Source organism: Centropristis striata, chromosome 14, assembly GCF_030273125.1.
Source record: "Centropristis striata isolate RG_2023a ecotype Rhode Island chromosome 14, C.striata_1.0, whole genome shotgun sequence".
In the NCBI taxonomy this organism is placed as follows: Eukaryota; Metazoa; Chordata; class Actinopteri; order Perciformes; family Serranidae; genus Centropristis; species Centropristis striata.
The window spans coordinates 6,028,944-6,052,179 of NC_081530.1; the positions used below are offsets into that span (position 1 = coordinate 6,028,944).

Sequence of the window (23,236 nt, forward strand, 5' to 3'; positions counted from 1 at the left end):
CAGGATAACAGAAGTTGCAACAGTGCTGATGGAAATGAATGCATCTGTGAATTTAATCAAATTATAGTTTAAATATGATAATATAACACTCTGACAGAGCCCATACAGCATAATGAAAACTTATACTTGCTGTAATTGAAGCACATTTTGTTGATAATAGTTTAAATACAGGACTTTACTTTGTATTTTTAAGTAAATACTTAAATATTTCTTCCACCACTGGACATATTTAAATAATAAAAGTTCCTCTTTAAAAGCAACAACTCTTAGGTTTCAACTCCAACTTTTCATACTTTTGCTTTCAGGATGTTTTCATGCAGGATTTTTTTTACTCAGCTACAGTCATAATCTGCATTAGCCCATAAGAACCCATGGTGACACCCATGTAACAAACACTTTAAATATTCTAGAACAGGGGTCTCAAACTCAAATTACCTGGGGGCTGCTGGAGGCAGTATCAAAATGACCAAAAAATCTAAATTACTTCAAAAAGACACAAAAAGACAGACAAAATGACTTAAAAAGACACAAAATGACTGAAAAAAGACACAAAATTACTAAAAAAAAAAAAAGGACACAAAATGACAGAAAAAAACTAAATTACTTAAAAAAGACACAAAAAAGACACAAAATTACTAAAAAAAGAGACACAAAATGACCAAAAAAGACACAAAATGACCGAAAAAACACTAAATTACTTAAAAAAGACACAAAAACCCCCACAAAATTACTAAAAAAAGACACAGAATGACAAAAAAAACCCACATCCTAAATATGTTCTGTGTGGTTTACTTGGTCTGTGATATATCCCCCATAACTTTCCTTTATGGATAACTGGGTCTGGGTTCTTATGGGTTAGACTCAAGTCAGAGGCCGAATTATAAACTTCAGCTTCAAGCAGGAAATGACACAGTGTGGCTCACACACGTACATCTGATTATGTTCAGTGCAAAAGGCACTAAACATAATGAGGAGAGGTGTGAGGTGAGGTGAAACTCAAGGTCATCACAATCACTGATCGATACAGAGTATGGATCGACTGATGGGCAGCAGCTGAGGAGGCCTGACGCTTTCTGACATGATGGTGGGACAGCTGGACACATGGATGGGTGGGCAGCTATCCCCCTGGGAGACAATGACACCCCCACCACACACACACACACACACACACATGCACATGCACATACAAAGAGAGAGAGAGAAAGCAAAGCCTGATGAACGAAACTAAGAACCTTAAACTTGATCTTTTATTCAATGTCCTGGTGCACTGTAAAACCCAATGTTGCTTGTTTGTTATCATAACAAAATTTTCCTTTTCAATACAACAAGATTTGTGCAAAAAGTCATTTTAACCTAAAATATTGAGTCAAGTAGCAAGAATCATTTGAGGTAACTTCTTTTCCCTTGTTGTCTTGACATAAAATTATTTCGCAGCACTGACACTCACATATTTAAGTTGAAACAATAAGTTGGGTTTTACAGTGTGGTTTTGAGTTTGTTTATTATAAATCAAATTACGATACTGCTATTGTTAGTGTTGTTTTACTCTTTTCATCATGAAAATCAACTTGCAGAGACATTAAACTGTGTTAGCTGTCTAGCTAACCCATCACAGTTTAACAGTATATATATCAACCTGCATTACAAAGCAGTGATAACAGAAAAACTAAAAATAATATTTAGTTTTTGAATGGCCAGCAGGTGATGTTACCAGTTAATTCTTACTGGTGAAGCTAATTTCACCATGATTTGAAATAACCTGATACCCAGCATAGGGCTGGGCGATATGGAGCAAAAGTAATATTGTGATATATTTAGGCTGAATATCGATATACGATACATATCGCAATATTTTTATCGCAAAGTGAGAGCAAATGTTCAGTCAAAGTCAAATATGACATCTCACAAATAGTTTAATTGAAACCGTTTATTTAACTGAACATAAATACTGTTTAACAACAAGAGAACATATATAAAAAATAAAAAAAAAGCTCCATAAAGTGCACATTTAAGTAAAAAAAATCTTAAATAAAAATAGCCTATGAAATAAAATAGGTAAATCTTTTTCTGGAATAAATATGTTTATATGAGAAAATAATGATGAAGACTACAAAAGAACTAAATCTGACAAACCCTAGTAAGAGCAGCATTTATATATAAAGAAAGACAAAAATGTTGAACTATATCGATATATCAGATATGGTCCAATTCCATATCACATTTAAAAATATATTGATATATTTTTTTATATTATGATTATTTATATATATATAGCCCAGCCCTAACCCAGCCACTGTGTTCACCACCGGGATATTCAGCAGGTCTGATAGGATGACCGCCGTCCTGTGAGCCAAACACACCAACATGCAGCCATTATAGCTCCAATCTGTTGTTTCCTTCGTGGGTTCGTCTGGGCTCCCATGAACTCAGACCTGCTTCTAATAAAAGTGCTCTGACCTATTGAAGAGGCTGCAGTGATGAATGTGTCTATTGAAATGGTCATTTTGTTGACACAACCCCTTCAGCTCATAGGGGGATGGTTGGGAGGTTGGGGTTTGCAGAGGGTGTTAAGGTCAATAGATCAATGAGATGCTGAGTGTGGGCGATAGTGAGGAGGGGCTTTAGGGCTTAAGGGGTGCTGCCTATAACCCAGCATATATATGCATCTCTATTGTGCCTCCAATATTGAACTGGAGGAGCAGTCAACCCTGCATCTGGACAGCTGAGAACTGGCTGAGGTCAGCAGGCTGCATGTGTCTTTCAGGGTTTTGACAGACACCCTTGACATATGAAGTTCAAGCACATATGCAGATTTGTAATCTAATGTTCTCTGTATTTCCAAATGTCCTTAGAAGGATGTCAATGTAAGGGTTCTATGCATGTGTAACTATTACTATTTTTGCTTTTATCTGAGTGTATGTTTGGTATTTATTCATTATTCAGTATTAGAGATGCATTGGAGGAGGCAGTCAATGTACAATGGCCTTATAAAGAAAAACTTACCATTAATTTATTCTACCATTGTATGAGGAGGTCAAACCTGCTTTCTCATGCAAACTGCAGTGATGTGTGTGAAAACCCAAATCACAGACAAATCCACTGGTTCACAGAATCAGAAGAGATGAATTTACATGCAAATACTGGGTGTCCATAAAGTCTCTTTACAACTTAAAAAATGTATTACAAAAGCAAATTAAAAGACAAATATGTTGAAATTATTACAATAAGAGGAGTAGATATTTAAGTTGTTTGCCTCATTTAAAACACCTCTACATGGGCACCATTAGTTGCACAAAGCACATCAAGATGGTACTTGATTTTTTGCCATGTTTGCTGAATGGTTTCAGTCTGTTATCCTCCTGCTTGCAGTCTTACAGTCTCTCAGGCTACCTGTGAGTCAAACACTTCTCCTTCTCTTGAGGAGTAACCATTTTTATAGGGGTTCATTTACCACTACCAATTTTATCAACAGTTCCTGAAATACACATACAACAAATCTGATTAAGATATCTTATCAATTGCCTTTGTAATAATTATTTCAAATTGTAAAGAGACTTTATGGACACCCTGTATAAACAATCCCCATAATCACTTGCATAAAAGCATCAATATGATGTCTAAAATACAGATTTTGTTCTTGAAAAAAATATATTTGTAAGTTAAGACTCATAATATAACCTTATTATTTATGATAACGATCTGATATACATCATCAAGTGTGTTCTTCCACCTTAAGAAGCATATCATTCAGTCTCAGATTCCTCTGAACAACATTAAAAGCAGACTTCAGATCCTTGATTACACTAACTGAAAAGGAGGCAGAATTATACAAAATGGTGTCATCTGCATAAAAATGAAGTAAAGTGTGTACTACACACTTTCTTGTAAAGGAAACAGGACCCAGTATGGATCTGTGTGGGACACCATTTTTATATTTAAAATGTGTTATCTACATGGTGTCTCATCTCCCTCTCTGTTTCTCCTCAGCTCCTCCTGAGTTCTTGCAGTGGCCCCAGTCTGTGTCCAAGCCAGCAGGGGGCAGTGCTGTGTTCACCTGTGTGGCCCAGGGTGTCCCCGAGCCTCATCTCATCTGGCTGAAGAATGGCAAGGTCCTTAGGCCTGGACACAACATCAAGCTGACCAATAACAACAGGTAGGTGATGGCAATGGTGTACTGTGACTCTTTCCTTTAATTGTTTCAATTAATTTAAATTACTAGAAACTGAGGTAACGCTTTATAATAAGGTCCTTAATAACCATTAATTAACAAGTAATAAGGCATTGTTCTCGCTTTAGATCGGGTAGTTGCAAAAAGCATAGTTAACTTCTAGTTAACTTATAATAGATGAGCAATAAAGTATATTTTAATATCAATAAGCAAACAAAATAAGATTAATTAAGGCATGGCAAAGACATAATTGGTGGGTCATGGGTGTTTGTAATGCCATTATTAACACTTATATAAGCTTATAAACACACAATAATGTTAATAAGCATCTTGTAAGGACTTACAAGGGCCTTATTAATTGTTAATTAATGGTTATTACAAGGACCTTAATATAAAGCGTTACCGAAACTGACAATAGACATTACTTCTGTTCTTAGCGCTACACTGATAGTCACACATTTGAAATATCTTTAAAGTACTGTTTTAATAGTCAAAGTCTCTCCAAAATACCACACCAAGGCACCAAGACCATAGAAAAAAAAATCCATGCTGTGATTTGGTTTCAAAAACATTTCTCATTTTGGAGATTCCTGCAAGAATATCTCAGTAGTGCGATGTAGAGCACTCAGAAGTTTATGGGATTTTCATAAAGTGTGCATATCTGTAAAGGGGAGACTCGTGGGTAACCATAGACCGATTTTCAACCAGATATCTTGAAGGCTGAGGTCAATCAGATCTTCACTGTAATGTTAAAGCTGAGTATACACAGCCTGGGAGCAAAAAAATATTGCCCCGGTATTTGTTGAGATGAATTTCTGTAACTGCAGTTTAACTTTTACCCATAGTACATAGGTTTGTTCTCCAATAAAACAGGATATGATTTTAAAATAGCATTTTAAACATGCAAGTCATGCATAGTGCTGATAAAGTTAATGATCATGGTAACTTTAAGGTAGAACCAACATTAGCACTCTGCATGCAAGTACAGTGCTGGATGGTGTTGCATTAAAATATTTAGTGACATTGTCACTTAAACGAGGTGAAATGTACATGTCAGTAATTTTCATATATTAATGAAGAAGAAGAGGCACAGGCCAGAGTGATGGTTTCAGAAGCAGGCAGCATATATGACAGGAGCACATAGGTCTGGCTCTGGAGATGCTTCTACTGGGGTCCTGGGACAGTCATCTACTAAAATACAGCAGACATTTTCAGCCTTGCATTTACCAGTTGTACCACACGGTGGCACCACTGCACAGAGAGTGTCAGTCAGAAGCTGAATGTCTTCTGTGCCTGGTTTTTCAAAAGGTTTAATCCGGATAAAATCGATCCAGATTTGGTCATCCTTTTATTTTATTTTTTTTCTGTATCCATGATCACGTAATCCATTTAAATGTACTTAGTTAAGTACATTTACTCAAGTACTGTACTTAAGTACAATTTTGAGATACTTACTACTTTATGAGAGTATTTCCATTTTATGTAACTTTATACTTCTACTCCACTACATTTAAAGGCAACTATTGCACATTTGACTCCACTACATTTAGCTGCCAGCTTTAGTTACTTTTTAACTAATTAACATAAAAAAATACATTTTTAGTGATTCGACTTATTTTAAAAAACAAACAGACAAACCCCATAACAGTATATTAAGTTATTAAAATGAGCCCTATCTTGATAAAAAAAAAAAATGCTGCTTACATGAATACATCAAAACATTAATCCAATAATATATTTGGAATATGTATATAAAACAATCTGAGTGGGTTCATTCTGCATAACGAGTAGTTTTACTTTTGATACTTTAAGTACATTTTGATGCTGATACTTTTGTACTTTTACTTCAGTAAGTTTTGAAAGCAGGGCTTTTACTTGTAGTGGAGTAATTTCACAGTGTAGTATTAGTACTTTTACTTAAGTAAGGGATCTGAATACTTCTTCCACCACTGGTATTTATGAATGATGACATGTTTGGATTAATCCAAACCACATTCTATCCAAATTATATATTATAATTATATATTATATGACAGATAGCAGCAGTAACAATGTGACCTGATGCAACTGTGTGTTATGTGTGCAGCACCCTGGCTCTGACCCGGATCAGCTCAGAGGATGAGGCCATCTACCAGTGCATTGCTGAAAACAGTGCTGGCACCAACCAAGCCAGCGCCCGTCTAGCTGTGGCCCAGGCCAAAGACCTGCCCGCGGCCCCCGAGGGCCTGACAGCCACCGCACTGTCCACAAACGCCCTGCAGATCACATGGAGCCAGCCTCCTGGAGAAGTCACTGACAGCATCATTGGATACGTCCTGCACATCCGCAAGATAGGAGGTAAGTGTCAGCAGCAATTCTACTGTAGAAAGACTTTGAATTAATTTCATAAAATACAAAAAATCTTTCCTGCCACATGCCATCACACTGTACAATAACAAATAGTCTGGTTCATTATATACCATCGTTATGCACTTTATGTGTTTTTTATGCACACTGTTCATTGCACCTTATTTGTTTCATAGCACCAACATTTTTATACTGCATATTCATATTTATTCTGCACTGGAATTCTACTCCTTAATACATACTCCTTCTTTAGACACTTAATTTTTATTTTTTACATTACATTTTATTGTATTTTATTGTATTTTTAATTTCAATTTATTGCTTGAAGTATGCCTTGGTTGTTCTTTTCATTTAATTGTGTTGTTATTGTCTCTGTGTGTGATGCTGCTGATACACTGTAATTTCCCAGCTTGGGATAAATAAAGTATATCTATCTATCTATCTATCTATCTATCTATCTATCTATCTATCTATCTGTCTATCTATCTATCTATCTATCTATCTATCTATCTATCTATCTATCTATCTATCTATCTAAAAACAACAAAGTCACTAACTGTAAATGTGTGCTACAGAGCCTGACAGTCTGGAGCTGCAGGAAGCCATCAGTAAAGGAACCTTCCAGCATGATGTGACCAACCTGGAAGCAGCCACCACCTACTCCCTCTTCCTGAAGGCCTACTCTCCTCTGGGAGCCAGCCAGCAGTCCCACACTGTGGTCACTACAACACTAGGGGGCGGTAAGGACATGAAACACTGACCAAACCATTGGTGATGAGAATTTGGTCTCTTTATAACGAGCCAGATCATTTGGCTCAGCTCACCAAGAAGAGCCGGCTCTTGGTGAGGTTCTAGACCAGTTTTACTGTGGGGGCCAAGCAGGGGCCAGTGTTTAATCAGAGGGGCACATTAAAAAACGGCAAAGATGATATTTAAGCATTCAAAACCTTTATTTGAGCTTATTTAAAAATGTAATTTAAGTATATTTGGAAGATACAAATACATTGATTGAAACATGAGACTTACCAACAATAACAATTATTTTTGTACGACAATGACATTTTCCCATTTTTGTGCACAATTCCTTTTTTTTTTTTTTTTTGAAACTGCAGTACAGTGAGAATTATCTTTTTTTTTATATATTTACACAAGCTTTTATTGCACAATTAAACTATTATGCAATATACACATCATGGGTTCATTTTGTGTACAATGAGATATTGTTTGAACAAAAAATAGGTCAGAATTGTTCCATCGTTCATCGTTATAAATTGATCATTATATATTATATTATATATTATATATTGTCAATTCTTTAACAATTGTCTTTGCACTTGTTGGCCAAAAACGGTTTATATATTGAATTTCAAGTAAACTAGGTGCTTGAGAGTTGTAAAAAAAATATTTTGAGCGCATAAATATAACTGAGACATTCAGGACTTCCATATATAAATGGTACTGGGAATTTTATTTGATATCAAGTTCATGAATATTGAAATATTTCTATGAATAATCACTATGTGATGCAATAATATCACAAAATTGTAAAATTGAATTGCTTTGGTATTAAATTAAAAACATTTCCACAGTTTGTATTACTAGTTTTATTGTTTCACTAGTTTTATTATTTTTTAATGTTTTTTTTTTCATATTCTATTGTGTTTTCTGTGCTGAAGCCACTTCGCGTCCGTTCCTGCCAATTACCATATTATTCTACCTAACCTACTCCCTTCTCATCATGTCCTTTGAGGACGGTTAGTACTGTTATTTTGTCCCGTCTGTCAACTCGTCTCTCATCACTTTCCTTTTTCTGTCCAGTTCCATCCCCTCCCACCTTCTTCACCAAGGTGGTGAACTCCAGCTCGGTGCAGGTCCTCTGGGAGCTCCCCAGTAAGGCCGGGAAGGCTGAGGGCTTCAGGCTGTCCTACCGCAGGGTCCCCCATGCTGACTTCCAGGGGCCGATCCAGCTGCCCTGTCACATCAACGCCCACGTTCTCTCTAACCTGGGTGAGTCTTTGTGTGTGTGTGTGTGTGCGTGTGTGTGTGTGTGTGTGTGTGTGTGTGTGCGTGTGTGTGTGTGTGTGTGTTTGTGTGTGTGTGGAGTATTTCCATTTCATGTAACTGTATTCTTCTACCTCACTACATTTTAAGGCTAATATTGTACTTTTTACTCCATTTAGCTGACAGCTTTAGTTACTTTTCAGGTCGAGATTGAACATAAAAACATGATACATTTAAAGTGATTAGACTTTTTGTTTAAATTAAATCTTATAACAGTATATTAAAAAGTTAAATGAGCCCTGTCTTTACAAAATTAAAACACTGCTTACATAAAAGGATTAATACAAACAAACCAATAAAATATTTGAAACATATAAAACAATCTGAGTGGGTCATTCTGCATAACGAGTACTTTTGATATTCTAAGTTAATTTTGATGCTGATACTTTTGTACTTTTACTACAGTAAGTTTTGAATGCAGGACTTTTACTTGTAGTGAAGTAATTCCACTGTGTGGTATTAGTACTTTTACTTAAGTAAGCGATCTGAATACTTTTTCTACCACTGTGTGTGCTCACTGCAAAAAAGGTGTGTCTAAAAACAAGATAAAAACACTAAATCTGAGGGAAATTATCTTGCTGCATGGACAGATAATTTCACTTGACAAGATTTCTTAAATTAGGATTATTAAATCTAGAAATAAGCAGGTTGTACACTTAAAATAAGAAATTAACTCTTAAAACAAGACAAATTAAAGCTGCAAGCAGCGATGAACTGATCCGAGCAGAGAGCACTGACAATTATTTGCTTCTTACTAAGTGTTACATAATTTATTTGTTTATTGTTTAAAGAGTTCATTTCTTATTTCAATCGTTCAACACATTTCTAGATTAAACAATCTTAATTCAGGAAATCTTGTCAACTGACAATTATCTGTCCATGCAGCAAGATAATTTCCCTCAGATTTAGTGTTTTAATCTTGTTTTAGACACCTTTTTTGCAGTGCATGCGTGCGTGTGTGTGTGTGTGTGTGTGTGTGTGTGTGTGTGTGTGTGTGTGTTATAGTTGTAGCAGCATGCAGACTCAGGACTCAGACACAAAGGAATAAGTAGTTCCACATCATAGCTCTAAGATGTCCTCCCTCCTTCTCTTCCTGTGTGATCAGCAGCAACCCTGTTTGTTTACACAGTGACACGTCCAGGCTCAATGCCTGTCGCCATAACAACACACTGCTCTTGGTCACTTTCACAACAATAAGATTACATTCAAGACATCAGCTGCACTGCGTCCTCTCCCATTACTTCATTCTGTGTGATTCATCTCTCTCACACACCAAATATATAACCTGAACAAAACCTGCCATTCACTCTGACGATCACATGTTCTGTGCAGTCAGGATAAAACCCACACAGTATGTACTTCCTGTAGTGTACACTGTTAAAAATCTTTGTAGAAATAACAGTAAAACACTGTCAAATACATCAGAAATAGGGCGTAAAATAAAGAATTGTATATCACCATATTAGACACTTTTAATTAATCAAAATCAAATCAAAGAATAGCACAAAACTTTTACTTTTTTCTGCCATAAAGTGGAAGAAACACACAGTTTTGCTGTAAAAACGTAACATTTTCATGCAAAATTTATGGAGAAATACCATGATGTGTGAATGAATGACACAATTACCCTAAAAATAACAGGAATACTCAGTCTAAATTACAGTTTTTGCTGATATTTACATTTAAATTTAGAATAGAAAATCCACTCGCTGTAATTTTTACGGTGAAGTTCTGGCAACCACAGCTGCCGGTATTTTACCGTAAATTAAACAGATTTTTTTTTACAGTGTACCTCCATCTCCTGTACTTTATATATAATACCTCCATCTAGTTATATACAACCATGCTTTAAAACATTCTAACTATCCCTTTGAGTTACAGCACAAATCATTTCACTCAAATGCCTCACTGACTGTTTCAGAACTGGGCGCGGTGTATGAAATCAAACTGGTGGCCTACAATGGAAACGGGGAGAGTGACTGCTCCAAGAGACTGGTGTCACTGGCAGAGGACAGCATGAGTGACCAACCCACTGGTGAGTGTGACCACAGACTGGAACACTGTTGAGCAGGTCCTCTGATTACACCTGTGAAGGTTGCAACAATTTGAATTACTGTTCCCATTTTAAACACAAATATTCACTTTTGGATCTTTTTTTTCTCACTGGTTATAATTATGTTCTGATATTGCTTCAAATAAGACCTTATCAACAATTGGTTATAGATCAGCCCAGCATTTGTGGAAATACAACCAAACAAAAATTAACAAGAGGGAACATGTGAGGGATTAATAAACCTAATTTACATTTAAAAAATTATAAGATCAAAACAGGATGTCAAGAAGAAAGCTCACACTGGTATGGCTGCAGGCTAGGGCTGGGCGATATATCAATATAAAAGATATATCAATATAAAAGATATATCAATATATTTTTAAATGTAATATTGAATAAGACCATATCACATATATCGATAAAAGATTTGCCTATTTTATTTCAAAGGCTGTTTTTTATTTAAGATTTCTTTTTTTTTAAATGTGCGCTTATGGAGCTTTGATTTTTTTAAAAGGTACTCCTGTTGTTATATAGTATTTATATTCACTTAAATAAGCTGTTTCAATAAAACTACTTGTGACATGTCATATTTGACTTTGACTGAACATTTGCTCTCATTGCGCTTTGTGATAAAAATATCAGGATATATACCGTATATCGATATTCAGCCTAAATATATCAGGATATGACTTTTGGTCCATATCGCCCAGCCCTACTGCAGGCAAACATCTTGATAGGACCACTAGACTGCAACTCATAATTGTTGCAAAATAAATAATTGTATGTAGTGTCTGACCTTTGCTTTATATAAACCCCACTGGTTTATATAAATAGTATTTATTTGTGCTCAGTGTTTCTTTGGCTGAAGCTCAGGTCATGAGGATGTTCTTCATTTGTTTGCTTTGTTTCCAGGAGGGGACAGTCTGTGTCAGTGTAGGGATGGAGATGCCTCTCTGGGCAGCATTGTCATTGGCATTCATATCGGCACTGCCTGTATCATCTTCTGTGTCCTCTTCCTTATGTTTGGATACCGTCGCAGGTAAGAGCCGATACACTGTTCATCCTTTTTTACTATATATTTATACACTGTCAATAATCCTTGTCAAAGTATAATGCAATGAACTGTGTATTGTGTCAACTGCAATATAGAAAACCTGGACCAGGCTACTTCTTTTTTGGTCTGCACCAAGGTTATAATAGTTCTGGGTTTTTTTTCATTTTTCGTTTTTAATTTTGTTGTCAATTTTTGTTTTCAAATTCAGTTTGTTTTAATGACTTTTTATAGTGTGTTTGCTAGATTTAATTAGTTTTTATTTTTTGGAAAATGCTTAGTTTTAGTTTAGTTTTTATTAGTTTTAGTGTTAGTTTTTTTTTTAATGGGGTATTTGTTGGGTATGAGATTTAATAAGGTCACAATAAATGTTGCCTTTTACTTCTTTTGTCTGATCCATCTCAGCCCCAATGAGTGCATTAAGTCATAAAACCAAATAGATGAAATAGATTTCATATCAACCAAAAAGGTTTATGTATGAAAAAAGTTGACCAAAACGAAAACGAAGGACATTTTCACTATAATTTTAGTTAGTTTTAGCTAGTTTTGTAACAGTTGTTTCAGTTAGTTATCGTTTTTTTTAAAAACTCTCGTTTTTATTTTTATTTCAGTTAACGAAAATGTTTTTTTAATTCTAGTTTTCGTTGTTCCGTTAGTTTTTCGTTAACTATAATAACCTTGGTCTGCACATCCATTAATGATTGTTTAGCTCTGCTAAGGTGGGGTTATGCAGAATGTGCACTCATGGTTGGAACCTGTTGCAGTCTATTTTGCAGTAAAGGGACTCAGGACAGCTGGTCTGTACAGAGGAACAACATCGGACACAACGACATCCCTAAAGATGTGAATTGCACCAGAGTGGAGTCAGGACCTCAGGTAGTCATTTTCACTTTCATTACACTTGCAAGTATTTGTTTTTGTGGAGGGACTTGTAAGAAAATCACTGTATTTTAAAATATCTGATCTCAGTAAGATCCATAGTGGGCGGTTCAAAATTGTTAAATGTTTGTTCTTAAATGGAACTCGTAGAAAAATGTGACTTAACAGTGAGTAAAGTAAAGTTAGTCTTCACAGCTAGATCGTACAGTCACTCAACACAGTGGGCAGCCAAGGGTAATTTTACTGGTACACTGCTTGTGCATGTCATAGATAATAATCTGATTCCTTGTCTTTGTTCTCTCTTGCCTCCTTCCTGTCCTGGACGACTCTTCTTGTGAGCAGCTGGCCTGTCCGGCTCAGTGCCAGGTTGTCATTGAGCAGCACATGTCAGGTTTGCCTGGCACAGACACTGGCTAACACTGGTCAATAACATCATCACACACATCCCTGTCCTCCCCTGCAACAGTCTGCTACTCATTTAGGAAACCCAAGCCTCCCATCAATGAGCACCTCCTGTGCCCTTTGAGAGAGGTTAGTTCTGGGTTTAGTCTCCCCAAAACCTGCTGCTAGTAACCTAAAAAATAACCTCTACTAAACTCTGACAGAATGCTAATAGAACAGCCTGATCCTTTGCCAGCTTACCCCCGTCCTCCAGCCCTACCTCAAACCAAAGCGTATTGCCTTTAATGCCTGTGCACATGCATATGTGCATGTAGAAGAAGCCTTTGAAAAGCATTTCCACTCCAGATGAGTTCTTGTCATGTTCTTTTTGTGTACACCACAAACACTTGTCACCTATCCAGTGGAAGTCTGTTTCATAACCAAAATATTCTACTCCTCAGATCTCCTCTGGTTAGCTGACATGTAAACATGTGCACTATGGTGTCAAAACCAGCCATTATTAGTCGGTAGTGACAGAACTCTGGACTTTGCCTTCAGTTCCTCTGCAATAAGAAAGGGAAGAAACAGTGGCCTTTACAAATGCCTTATGAAGGTCAAAGTCTTCTTTCAAATGATTGTCTATCACCATACAAGCCATTTAGAGGAACATGCATTCTTTACTCAACTCTAGAAAGCTGCCTCAGCTGGACAAGAATGTTTGAGCCATAGTTAATTGTGCTGCTTGTGCTCGCCTACCTCAACCAAAAAATACCAAAACCCTTTCCCTTCAGCAACCTCTTCCTCAGCCATTACCAGTGCCAGTGGTCTGTGCCAGTTGCCAACCAGGCAAGTCCAGCAAATGTTCACCAGGATGACGACCAAGGAAAGTAAAAAATGTGACAGAGCCTGAATTTCATTGCATCGAGCCAAAGCCTTACGGTACCAGAGATGGACAAGAGCCTTACCGACCTCCTGTTGGAGCCAGGTCATCTTTTGTTTCCTTCCAGATCTTCAACTTTTCTGATGTCACTTCAGAAAAGGCCATTCTAGTGTTGCCTCCTTCATCATCGTTGCTTCATCGTGACGTGTTTGTGCAGAGGACACAGCTCATGGAAAATACGGACCTTTGAGAATGCTTCATGAACCTTTTAAGTGGTGCATTCATTTTTTATGAAGTCCATGACAGAGAACAAGTTCCAACTAACAGGATGCTTGTTTGATCTGCACAAACCTGATGACACACTAATGATGAGCCAAAAAGACATCACCAAGTTAACTCTCCACATGCCAAACTGGTTACACTGGGACCTCCCTGACACTGAGTTGGCGGTGAAAGAGGTTTACGGTGATACCTGCCTGAACGCACAGACGAGGCTTGTGTTTCACCGTGTCAGCCTTTCCAAAAAGTTCTCCTGCGAAAACCAAGCTGAATGATACCCAAAGATGTAAACATTTTCATGGTTTTCTTTATTTCCTTTAAAAACAAAAAAAGATTTTTAAGAGATAATACATTTACTTAAAATGTCCTATTGTTCCTGTCTGAAGGGGTCACCTGTGTTTAAAGTGCTTTAACTGAACCCAAACCAAAAAAACATTTCTTATGATTTCATAGTGATTTTTTTAAACAATATCTTTCATGTGCTTTAGTTTGGTCATTCCAGGTGCACCCCTTCGACACGGAACTCTTTATTTTGTTGATCCTAACTTTAGCTTTTAGAGTAACCAAATGAAGAAGACAGATATTTTGGAAGACTGTCTATGTTGAGGAATACTTGCTTTCTTTTTTAAAGTAGTTGAATTATTGCCAAATGTTTAGCTATTGAAAGAAATATGTAACCAAATACCTCTACATTTTGAACATTTAGAGTTTTTAACTTACACTTCCTAATTACCAAAGCACAGCAGCGTGCTTGTGAGCGTGATGATATACATGTGTGTGAATGGCTAACAGCAGGGGAACCATGTTTAAAGTCCAGCTGAAATCAGTGCCCTAAAAGAGACGTTTATATTTGATATTTAGCTTTGACAGCAGTTGGTTGCAGTTTGAGACTTTGCATGTCACCAGTCGAATTATTTCATTATCGCCTGTAATTATAATGTCACAATTTGGTCACTGACACTTAGGAACAGCCAGAAAACATTACAAGAGAAAATGAGCCTGATGACAACCCTGATTCTAAAAAGAAGTAGAGACGCTGCATAAAATGTCAAATTAAAACTGAAGTAGTTTATATTTATAACCAAAAAAAACTTATGTTTGTACGTCAAAAAATATGAACACATTTTCACATTCTGTTTCATTAAGGTTATACACAGCGTCCCAACTTTTTTGGAATCAGGGTTGTAATAAACTGCAAAATTATTCTGCCCATATGCACATATATCCATAATAACAGTTTACAGTAATTACAGTTTGCGATCTAAGATTGTTGGTGAGTGCAAACTCAGCTGTGAGAAAATAAATGAGCATTTCTTCTTCTGCTCAGTAATTAAAAGTCACAACAATGTGTTTTTTTAACTGTAAAAAGATGAGGATTGTGATTTCAGATGGATTTTTAAAAGGTTTCCCAACTGAAAATTAAAAAAAAATGTTTTTCACCATGACTAAAGAAACATTAACCAAAAGTGTCTGTTGCCTCGAAGCTTACCTTTAGCCTTTCTAAGTGTTTTAGGTTTACTCAAAGAATAATATCAAAGATCTTCTTTATGACACTACTGAAAGCTGTTAAACCAAAAAGTCTATAAATGATGTGATTTCTGTAGTGTGAAGTGTGTAGTGTTTTAAACTAGCTGTTTCAAATGGAAAAACATTTGTTGCTTCTGTTCGGAATGATTCATATTTCTTTTCATTTGAGTCTTTTCTTCTTCCTGATGTGTACAGGGAAAGTGGCCAAAGCAAAAGTTTGCTTTTTTTAAAAGTTAATTATTGTTTATATTATTAGATCTGATAATATTAATTATGATCATTTCAAATGTTTGGTTTTTTTTACATGTGTAAGAATGATTCGAAAATGATTGTTAGGAATACTTTGTGATGGTCTTTGAGCAGGTGGAGACACTCTGCTCTGAGCGTCTAGAAGAAAAAAGAAAAAAAATGTAGCAAAGTAGAAAGTGAGAAACAATGCTTTAATGATTATAAATGCTTCTCTGTTCTCTGAGCTTTATACTGGTGTATTGTGACCACAAGTGAAACCCTAAAGCTTTAACCTGTTAATACTGAGGTCCTGTCCTCTAAGGTTTGGAGGTGAGGGACAGACTGGAGACTGGCTGCAGCTGGACACAGAGACCAAGCTGAGACACTACATTTATGTTCCTGCAGTTTATTCACACAGATATGGTGTCAGTCCACCCAAATGACAAAAAACCCTCATTGTTTATTTTCTGTCATCACCTGGTACGGTGGTGGAGTGAACACAAGACTATATAAGTTTTAAAAGAAGAAGTGGATTCATAAGGAATGAAATGCATCTTTGCTTAGTTCATTAAAGATTATAATGTACACTGTAAAAAAAAAATGTTTGTAGAAATTACAGTAAAACACAGTCAAATTACATCGGAAATAGGACGTAAAATAAAAAATTGAATATCACCGTATTAGACTATTTTAATTGCCGTAAATCAAGGAATTGGACAAAACTTTTAAACTGTGAAAAACACACAATTTTATGTAAAATTAAAATTAAACATCAGAAATAGGACGTAAAATTGAAAATTGAATATCACCGTATTAGACGATTTTAATTACCGCAAGTCAAGGAATTGTACAAAACTTTTAAACTGTAAAAAAAAAAACACACAATTTTATGTAAAATTAAAATTAAACATCAGAAATAGGACGTAATATTAAAAATTGAATATCACCGTATTAGACGATTTTAATTACCGTAAATCAAGGAATTGGACAACACTTTTAAACTGTAAAAAACACACAATTTTATGTAAAAATTAAAGGAGGAATAGCATTATTTTACAAGGACACAATGACCCTAAAAATAAAGCAACTACTCAGTCAAAATTTCAGTTTTTGATTTATTATTTCAATTAAAATTTACACTAGAAAACCCACTAACTATCATTGTTACAGTCAAGTTCTGGCTACCACAGTTGCCGGTATTTTATCGTAAATTAAACAGATTTTTTTTACAGTGTAGTCAGTTCACTGACTCATCTCCGCTTGTGCCTTTGTTATATTTGATCTCATATTCTCAGTTGTGTTCAGATAAAGTTACATAGGCTCACTTTGACAAATTCAACAATTGTACTTCCTACTCTTGCTGAATAGTAAGATCCTACCAGGGCTATGGGGGAGATGTGTTTTTTGTGATTTGTTTGGACTGACATTTTAATGTTATTTATTTATTTATTATTGTAAGTCTTTAATAATAACAAGACAACAGCAGTACTTAGTGGCAGATTTATTGTCAACCTAGTTGACAACTGCTGTCACATTGTTTGTGATGAAAACTGCATCTGGATGGATGACATCACTTCATATTTTTTTTAACCTATTTAGATTATTCTCAAAGTGTGATTGTTTAAAGAAAGAAATATTCAGGAGCTGTGTAGCTCAGCTTGGTCTCTGCAGCCTGTAGACGGCTCTGTCTTGCTTTTTCTCCTCCTCTCATCACATTCCAACATGCCTAAAACCAAATAAAGTCTTTTTGCTCAATGAATGTTTCTTTTTCTGTTGTATTTGTGTTGTCATTCAATAGATTAGCTCAGTAAGCGATAGACTGTCGACTAGTGATGTTCGATACCACCGATTTCCTTTCCGATTCGATACTGAGTAAAATTCAGGGTGGTATCGGCGATATCGATCCGATACCGATACTTTGTGCAAATACACCTAATGTGCCTGTTAAATCTAAAAAAGAAGTGTATTTCAAATGGCTTAAGAATACAAGATATCAGAGTCACTTATTTAGATATTTTTTTAAACTCAGAATTATACTGAGGTAGCTGCCTCACTCACAATATAGCTTCTTTTCCGCTCCGCCACTGAATTACACACACACACACACACACACTGAGTGAGAGGCGAGTGAGCAGCAGCGTGCCACTGCGCTTACGTATTAGGCTCGTACCCAGGCGGAAGAAAAAGTAGTTCCTACCAGCAGCGTGTCATTTAGACCAGTAGTTCTCAACCTTTTTGAGTCGCAACCCCCAATTTAACATGCATGTTGTCCGCGACCCCCGCTCACTGAACAGAATCTGACATGCACAGTTCAGATCACCCAAAAAAGAAACAAAATGACCTAAAAAAGGAAAGAAAATGACCAAAAAAGACACAAATTGACCACAAAATGATCAAAAGAGACACAAAACGACCAAAAAAGACACAAAACGACCAAAAAAGCAACAAAATGACTAAAAAAAGACACAAAATGACTAAAAAAAGACACAAAATGACCAAAAAAGAAACAAAATGACCAAAAAAGTCATAAATGGACCACAAAATGATCAGAAAATGACAGAAAATGACCAAAAAAGACACAAATTGACCACAAAATGACCAAAAAAGAAACAAAATGACCAAAAAAGTCACAAATTGACCACAAAATGATCAAAAAAAGACACAAAAAAGACACAAAATGACAAAAAAAAAACACATAAAATGACCCCAAAAAAAAGACATTAAGTGACCAAAAAGACTAAAACACATCAACACATGAACACTTTAACACAGTGCAGACAGAGCTGACTTCCAAAATGATTTGGCGACCCCCAGAATTCATCTTGCGACCCCAATTGGGGTCCCGACCCCAAGGTTGAGAATAGCTGATTTAGACAAGATCTGAATAGTTTAGTTACTTTCCACCGTATTCCTGTTAATGATATACATTACCACAAATGACTGAAGTATCAAAAGTATCGATATTTTTATCAAAGAATCGATTTTAGAGCATACAGATCTGGTATCGATATTTCAGTATCAATCCGCACATCATTTCTGTCGACCAGTTGAGGTGTATCCATGTCTCAAGCAGGGCGTGCTGTGTTTTTGCAATCATTTCGGCTGTGATACTGCAAGTGACATGATTTTTGGAAGAAGGACTTTTTCCTTGATATATTTTGAAATTCAAATTTCTATTTTCCTAATGGGTCTATAATACACTACTGTACAAATTTACCACCCTTTCAGACCCTTCGGGCTGAAAATGTCCACCTCCAAAATAATGTGATAAAAACTTTACAGATTCATATTTTTTTCAACTCTTTTCTGCATGCTCAAAACTACCAAACATTTAAAGATTTTGAGGACTTTAACCCTTTAAATGCCCATTTGATTGCATTTTCTGACTGTTTTTGAAATAAAAAACACAAATTGAGTTATTTTCCATATGATAAATAATTTTTGGCTGGGGCATTGGTTTTTATCACAGCCTTGGATATGTCAAAGATTAAGAAAAAAATTGATTTTGATGCATTTTTAGTTTACTACAACACCTGGGCCACGTCCACGTGCATAAAAACCATGCATACACCTTTTCCTCCACAGGAACTGTTGGTAATACAGGAGAACGTGCACACCTCACACATTCTTCACACCAGGCGTCTGAAGTAGCTGCTGGTGATATGGAGGTGAACTTCAAATATCAGCTGAGAGATTGAACTGTTAAACTTTAACTTTTATGATTTATGATTCTTTTCCCTTTTGAGCCATCATCTCTGTTACTGATCGTTTCATCTGATCCTGAATTGTGAAGCACTTGGTGAAGTCAGTTTCAACATGAGTGCTATGAATGAATCATTGTTCATTCTTCTGACATTTAATTATAATGACTTTTATTATAATGAGATTTTAACGTTTCTATATCCATTTATGGTGAACTGTGGAAATTAGGCTTGTGCACGTTCACCCAGATCCAGATTAATAAAACAGAATCAGGTGTATGTGCAGCTTCATTAATCTAACCAAAAGAATGTGTATGCACATTTCTGCCTATTGCAGACTTTACTCCTCATGTGTTGCTATGGCCATCCATGTAGCATAACCCACCCAAGTTTGGTTGGGTTTGATTTTACTTCACTGAAAAGAAGTTGTAAAATAGTTCACTAAATAGTTACAGGTGCCATTTATTGGTTATGATGCTTTTATAAATTCCTGCTTAGATAAGTTGAAACATTACAAAGACATACATACATACTGTATATACAGTATATTCCATCATAAATCTCAACTGTTCTCATTTAATCAGTGTGGTTGTACTAAAAAGAGATAATTTGACATACACACATATTAGAATTACTAAGTAAATCGTCAAAATGACGTCAAACATCACTCCACTCCGCCTGTCAGGGCTCCCTAGCGTGTCCAACTGAGATGTCTCTGATGGTCCCTGTTGTGTTAGCGGTGTCCCTCCTGGTCTTGAGATGTGAAGTGTACCTTTCTCTCTATCCTCCACCTCACTGGCAGATGTTGTGCTCTGTGCAAAGCTGGGAAACCTGTCCACTCAGCAGGTTTTTGTAAGCTGAATATCTTACCTTAAAGAAAAATAATTCGGTAACGCTTTATATTAAGGTCCTTGTAATAACCATTAATTAACAAGTAATTAGGCCCTTGTAAGTCCTTACAAGATGCTTATTAACATTATTGTGTGTTTATAAGCTTATATAAGTGTTAATAATGGCATTACAAACACCCATGACCCACCCATTATGTCTTTGCCATGCCTTTATTAATCTTATTTTGTTTGCTTATTGATATTAAAATATACTTTATTGCTCATCTATTATAAGTTAACTATAAGTTAACTATGCTTTTTGCAACTACCGGATCTAAAGCGAGAACAATGCCTTATTACTTGTTAATTAATGGTTATTAAGGACCTTATTATAAAGCGTTACCAAGAATTCCTCTCCTCTCTCCCTCTACACCGCCACGTCCTTGTCTTCTAATTCCAGATAGAATTAAACAACAGGATGTTTTTTTGAGGAAGGTGTGGAAAGAGAGAGAGTCCAGCTCTTACTTTTCATTGAACATTCTCCTACCAAGTAACGAATGACATCACATTTGCCACAGTGCTACATTTTCTGCGAAGTACATACCCAGAACATAGTTCATAGTGGAAAACAAGACAGACTTCCAGGGTTCTAATGGGTCCAGGTCACAGGTCCTGTTTTGTGGTGGAAAAGGGCTTTTGTTTTATGTGCCATTAAGGGTGTTTCCACTACAGCGCAGTACCCGGAATCAAGCAGGTCTCACTCACCGAAACGCCCCTAATTTGAATACGAGCTGCCCGGAACGGCCGTTGTCGAAGAGCAGGGCTGTTTTTCTCCCCGGAAAAAAGCCTGGTTGCTGATTGGTTAGAACGCTAAGCAGGATGTGACGTAGTACTCGACGCCACAACCACATGCGCCATTTGTTAAAGCTGGAAAAGCAGTGTTGCCAACTTAGCGACTTTGTTGCTATATTTTGCAACTTTTCAGACCCCCTTAGCGACTATTTTTCAAGAAAGCCACTGGTGACAAATCCAGCGACTTTTTCTGGTGTTATTGGAGACTCGTTCTTACAGTCCTCCTGCAGCAGTCTCTCCCAGCTGCAGAGCCAGATGGGATGTTAACCCCTTAGCGTCCACTCTGCAAATTGCTGATATGCTAACAGTTAGCTCTGTAGCAGTACAGTGTGTATGTGCTGCTGCAGGAGATGTTCACTTAGCGATCTCTGTTTGTTTACAACAAGCACCAGACACTCTGTGCACAGTTAGCCATGCCAGTTAATTCACAATCACTATGTTCATGATCAGCGGAGACGCTGTGCATAATTAGCCATGCTGCTTTCTTTATGATCAGCTACTGACGTTGTGCACAGTTAGCCACGGCGGCCACAGTTGCGTCTCCCATGTTCAATCCTCGCGACGATCGAAAACCATATGTCACCTCCTGAGTCTCTAAATCCCTCTGGGGGCATTTTTGTAATGGAGACACACAGAGTGAGCGGACATTTGAGAGAGCGTGGCCTGAGACTTTCCCGGTGGCCACTCTTCCCCCCAAAGGAAACACAGCTAATATTGCACATGTAGATGCTAATCCCTGTCTAGGGGTGAACGAGACACAACATGAAACAAGCCCCCAATCTTCCGAAAGTCCCCAGTAGCCACAGAGACCAGTGCAAACTATCTAGTTTATTTACAACCTCTGATGAATATACTGGAGTCCTGGAGGGCCAAGGCCAAACAAACAAACATAAACAACTCTAAGATTAAGAAGCAACCAATATAACATGAAGAATAGCCAGAAATTACCACATACCCTGACAAGCAGGGGGGTTGTTCCCCGCAAATATGAAATATGTAACGGAGTGGAGAGGTAGTCTCAAGACGATAGAGAACAAAGTGTAAAGCCTTCTCTGTCAGACGGCTTACTTCACTTCCTGGTTCAAACAGAGCCATATCATGCAAGTTAAAAATATTCTGTAAAACCAAATATCGTGATTGATCTTTCAGGCTGCTCATCAAAGCTGCAACTGATGCTACTGCATGCTAAAACCATGCTTTTAATAAAAATCACAAATAATCTGGTCACTGCATATACTGCATACACTGCTATATACTGATATGAATCCATAGCACACTACAATGTATCAACACTTCTAAATGCTGCCAAATATTCAGAACGCTATTGTAACACACAATACTGCTGACTTCCATTGAGTATATATGAGATTAACACTTAGAGAATAGTGATGTTGATTCTCTTCGACTTGAACATATCTTGACCATATACAGCATATAGAAAGATAACAGGCTATTTCACAGTTGTGCAGCTCAAATAGTTGTTGTAGAGCAGCTAACCTTCCAGTAGTGTGCTTACTGATTAGCATCAGGCAGCTGCAGTAAGAATGTGCATTAGTAACAAGGCAGAGTCACATCCAACCTGGTCTCACAGAAATCCGTGAAATAGCCACGGATTTCGCTTAACTCAAAATCCGTGGAATAGCCACGGAATCGCTCAAATTTCCGTGAAACTGACACGGATTTTGCTACAATGCAAGTTAATGACAGTCATATCCCGTGGCTATTGGTTTGTTCCAAGTCACGTGACTTTCAAGGTCCCAGCGGTCAGAACAAAAAACATGGCGGACAGTTCTCTCATTTTTAGTGAAAAATCAATATTTTGACTTAGTTTCTGCATAAAAATGGATTTTGATCACATTTCTAGCGAGAAATATATGTTTTATTTTCTAAATCTTCACTCAGTGAATGTACATAATCACTTTGTGGTGAAGATCTTGCCAGAAAAATATGTCATTAACTTGCATTGTAGCGAAATCCGTGTCAGTTTCACGAAAATTTGA

General features: G+C 36.7%; 1 protein-coding gene across 1 annotated transcript in view; it reads left to right on the forward strand.

The window, feature by feature from the left end:
• si:ch211-57n23.4 (immunoglobulin superfamily DCC subclass member 3) overlaps positions 1 to 12,975 on the forward strand; it is a 33,627-nt gene extending 20,652 nt beyond the window's left edge. The window contains exons 7-14 of the mRNA XM_059350272.1: positions 3,988 to 4,153; positions 6,255 to 6,505; positions 7,090 to 7,254; positions 8,333 to 8,521; positions 10,497 to 10,616; positions 11,544 to 11,667; positions 12,444 to 12,555; positions 12,901 to 12,975. Of these exons, the coding sequence (XP_059206255.1) occupies positions 3,988 to 4,153; positions 6,255 to 6,505; positions 7,090 to 7,254; positions 8,333 to 8,521; positions 10,497 to 10,616; positions 11,544 to 11,667; positions 12,444 to 12,555; positions 12,901 to 12,975 (1,202 nt within the window). The remainder of the gene's footprint in view (positions 1 to 3,987; positions 4,154 to 6,254; positions 6,506 to 7,089; positions 7,255 to 8,332; positions 8,522 to 10,496; positions 10,617 to 11,543; positions 11,668 to 12,443; positions 12,556 to 12,900) is intronic.
• The last annotated feature ends 10,261 nt before the right edge of the window (positions 12,976 to 23,236 follow it).